Here is a 4,063-nt window from a genome sequence, read left to right on the forward strand (position 1 = left end):
GAGGAGCCCACAGCCTGGTCTGCTCCAGGTGGCCCTGGGGAGTGTGGGAGCATCCAAAGCACCTTCTGCACCGGGTATTCTGGGGAGCTCATCTGCAACCAGCTGGATCCCTCCATCCTCCAAGGCATCGGCTGGAGAGCTACCAGCAGCAGTCTTGCAAGGACGATGGCTGCTGTTCCAGGCAGCAGCAGGGACGGCAGGGATGAGGCAGGTGGCCTTCACGGCTTTGGTAACGACTCAGAGGAAAGGGAGAGGTGGTATGTGTAAGGTGTTGGGCTGGTGTCCAGGAGAAACTGGCTAGGGGCAAGCAGAGACCTCATCTGATCCCTCCAGACCTCCCACTTCTACTGGGACTCTCCCCAATGAACCAGCCCAGTGCCCTGCAGCAGGACTGGTGGTTGAGCAGCACAGGGAGCTGCATAGCCAGAAATCTTTGGCGTTGCCCATCAGTAATCTTGCAAATCCCCTTTTTATCACGCGGCCTTGAAAATGGGCTGTCCTGCGTTAAAGCTTCGTCCCTGAAGCACAGGGCCATCCATCTTTGCTGCCTCGCTAACTGCCGCTGGCTTCCCGATGCTGTTGCTCAGCCAATTTGCTACTGAATCATTGATTTTATTTTATTTTTTTTTTGGCCCAAGTGCAAAATTAAGCCCAATCCATCAAAGTCTCTGAAGGGGCAATCCATCCTTTGGAGGGAGGGCACGGTGGTGGTGGTGTTCCAGAGGACCAGGCTCAACAGGGCAGTGCTGGGTGTGGCATGAGAAACAAACCCAAATCAAACGAAAAAGAAAATCCACCTTGCCATGGCATAAATCTGAGCCAGAGAGAGGGAACTCAGTGGGTCATGCTCTAGAGAGGGGTTGGGTTTAATTCCAAGGCGAAGGAGAGAAAATGGCAAGTTCCTGGCAGGGATGTGGGGTCAGTTCCTGCCTGGGAGTGATGGGAGATGATGCGGTACCTAAATTGGGCACTTCCTAACCCACCTCTTCTTGGTTCCTCCCTCAGGGAAACATCTGGACCATGAAGGTGGCCTTCAGATTGCTTCTCCCACTTGTCCTTGTGCTGATCTCGGAGGTGAGCGGGCAGCGGAGGAAACCTCCCCGGAAACCCACCCGCCCGCCTCCCGCGTTCATTGAGCCCGTCGAGCCCACGGAGCTGCCTCCCCCTCTGCCGCCGGGTCCGCCCTCCATCTTCCCCGACTGCCCCCGAGAATGCTACTGCCCCCCAGACTTCCCCTCTGCCCTCTACTGTGACAGCCGCAACCTGCGGAAGGTCCCCATCATCCCGTCCCGCATCCACTACCTCTACCTCCAGAACAACTTCATCGCCGACCTCCCGGAGGAGTCCTTCAGGAACGCCACGGGGCTGAAATGGGTCAACCTAGACAACAATCGCATCCGGAAGGTGGACAGGCGGGGCCTGGAGAAGCTGGAAAACCTCATCTTCCTCTACATGGAGAAGAACCAGCTCAAGGAGGTGCCCGCCTTCCTGCCGCCCAACCTGGAACAGCTGCGTCTGAGCAGGAACCAGATCTCCAAGATCCCTGCTGGGGTCTTCAACAAGCTGGAGAACCTGGTGCTCTTGGATCTGCACCACAACAAGCTAAGCGATGGGGTCTTCAACAAAAACACCTTCAAGGGACTCAAGAACCTCATGCAACTCAACCTTGCCCACAACATCCTGAGGAAAATGCCTCCCGGGGTGCCCAGTGCTATCCACCAGCTCTTCCTGGACAGGAACAACATTGAGGACATCCCCAGTGATTACTTCAAGGAGTTCCCCAACCTGGCATTCATCCGGCTTAACTACAACCAGATCTCTGACAAGGGGCTCCCCAAGAACTCCTTCAACCTCACCAACTTGCTGGTGTTGCACCTGGCCCACAACAAGCTTACCAATGTCCCTTTCATCAGCCCCAAGCTGGAGCACCTCTACCTGAACAACAACTCCATCGAAAGTGAGTCGCACCGGCTGGTGGGGAGGTCGTGGGGAGGTCTGTGGGGGAGCAGATGGGCTTGAGGATGGCAAACAAGGTCATTCTTCACCCAGATGTGAACCCTTTGAAGGGAGATGCAGTGGTGGGATGAGCTGGGAGGGCTTTGTAGGTGAACAAGACCCTAAGGAAGATGGGTTTGCATGTGGGGAAGGATGGCCTGAGGATTTGGGTGATGGCTGAAGAGCAGAGCTAAATTCCTCCTGTTGCTGAAGGGCTTTTCTCGCTCATTGTCATGGGCAGCTCTCCTTTGGGGCCACCTGCCATCTAAACAGCTCCTTCCCCAGCAGGGCTCCGAAATAGGGATGTTTAAAAAGGAGAATCTCTACGCATATTTTAAGAACACGATGCCAAATATGCAGTCAAGATGGTTAGAAATAACCCAGCTTAGCTCTCGAGCTGAGCCTCACGGAGGAAGGAACAGGGAGAACAAGGCTGTGATGGAGGTTGCCTTGGCAAAGCGACTGGGGCAGCTTCACACCATTCCAGGCAAATTCCACTGCAATTTCATGGGAGAGATGCTGGCCTGTGAAATGTGTAAACATAGCTAGCGCATTCGAGGAGAAGACAGCCCCTTTTCTGGTAAACCCAGATGTTTCTAGTATTTTAGGTCCAGCAACCTGCTGTCCTTGTAATCCTCTGGTGAGCAAGAATGCGACGCCCCTGCCAGAAACCCTCCGTGTGCCCTGGGAAAAACGTGCTGGGCTCTTCTATTTCTGGCTGTGGTGGGGTTTGGGGGGGCTGCAGGACCCACCTGGGGTGTTACTGGCCTGTGAAGCAGCCACCAAACTCCCCACGAGAGGTGTGACACCGGCACTTCCAGGCTGCAGCATTCGTTGCGCAGCGATGGTGCGTGGCTCTAGATGGAAGAGTTGTCCAGTTGTAAAATCACAGGGTAGCTTCAGGGGGGCTGCTCCTGCCCAAACAGGCTCTGAACAGGAGCTGGGAAGGGGCAAACAGGGAAAGCAAGCACTAATAGCATTATGGGATGTGCTACAAAACCTCCTCGCAAAGCCACGTCCCTTCTCCCAGGGGGCCACCGGGGTCGGTTCCCAGGGAATAATGATGCGGTGATGAACATCTGGTTCAAACGCTGGTTAATCTCCATTTTATGTAAGCATCACCAAACTGGAGCCAAGGGGGACCTCGGGACAAAGGTGGTGACCACCGCTGCCTTCAGTACCCAGGTCCTGCTAGGGCTTTCCAAGGAGAGATGCCCCCATGGCCATGCACATCATGTCCCAGCTCTTTTTTTGCCTAGTTTATCCACCTTTTATAAGGTTTCAGTCCCCAGAGTTGGGTAGCAACATAAGCATCCCTGGGGTAGCAACATAAGGCCCTGGGGTGGGGAGAAACACATGGAAATCCAGAAGCGAGCAACGAGCCGGTTATTGACGTTATCTTTAGCGTAACAGTGCTGGAGCATGTTTCCTTGATGTTTTTTTGAAGGCTTAGGGCTGGCTCGGCAGGTTTCATGTTTGAAATAATCCCTTTTCTCTCTCAAATGACACCACATCCCTCCCCGTGCTTTGGCTGAATGTGACCTACTTCACTTTCCTCTCGCTGGGGCTGTGCCGCCTACTGGGAGAGGCTGGGGATTCTCCCTCTCAGAAGAAAAGCAACCCCATTTTGGGGTTCAACAGGCAAGGAGGGAGAGGGGGTCTCTAGCAGCCCCCTCTGTCTCCCTTTTCCTCTAACCCACGTCCCGCTTTTCCGCTCCTCCCTGCAGAAATCAATGGGACGCAGATCTGCCCCACCTCGCTGATGTCTATCCATGACTTCTCCCCCTCCAACCTGGACGGCGTGCCCCGGCTCCGGTACCTGCGGCTGGACGGGAACCTCCTGAAACCCCCCATCCCCTTGGACCTGATGATGTGTTTCCGTCTCCTGCAGTCCGTGGTTTTCTAGCCCTGCCCGGCAGCGCGCCTCTCCCAGGACTTGGCTTTGCACAGAGACTCGACTCCCGTCCATGTTTGACACGTGGGACCCTCTTTGCCTCCTTCTCCCCCTGCTCCTCCCTCTGCCTCCATCCCTCTTGCCTTTTCCCTTTTCCTCCCTTGCAGCGGCCAT

The 4,063-nt window shown here is 55.2% G+C and overlaps 1 protein-coding gene across 1 annotated transcript; it reads left to right on the forward strand.

Moving 5' to 3' along the window:
* Positions 1 to 1,004: 1,004 nt before the first annotated feature.
* On the forward strand, positions 1,005 to 4,053 carry PRELP (proline/arginine-rich end leucine-rich repeat protein). Its single transcript, XM_009872299.1, has 2 exons — positions 1,005 to 1,957; positions 3,723 to 4,053. Exons 1-2 carry the CDS (start codon positions 1,021 to 1,023, stop codon positions 3,899 to 3,901), a joined length of 1,116 nt encoding a protein of 371 aa, XP_009870601.1. The 5' UTR covers positions 1,005 to 1,020; the 3' UTR covers positions 3,902 to 4,053.
* Positions 4,054 to 4,063: the final 10 nt, after the last annotated feature.

This window comes from Apaloderma vittatum, unplaced genomic scaffold (genome assembly GCF_000703405.1).
Source record: "Apaloderma vittatum isolate BGI_N311 unplaced genomic scaffold, ASM70340v1 scaffold33126, whole genome shotgun sequence".
Lineage (NCBI taxonomy): Eukaryota > Metazoa > Chordata > Aves > Trogoniformes > Trogonidae > Apaloderma > Apaloderma vittatum.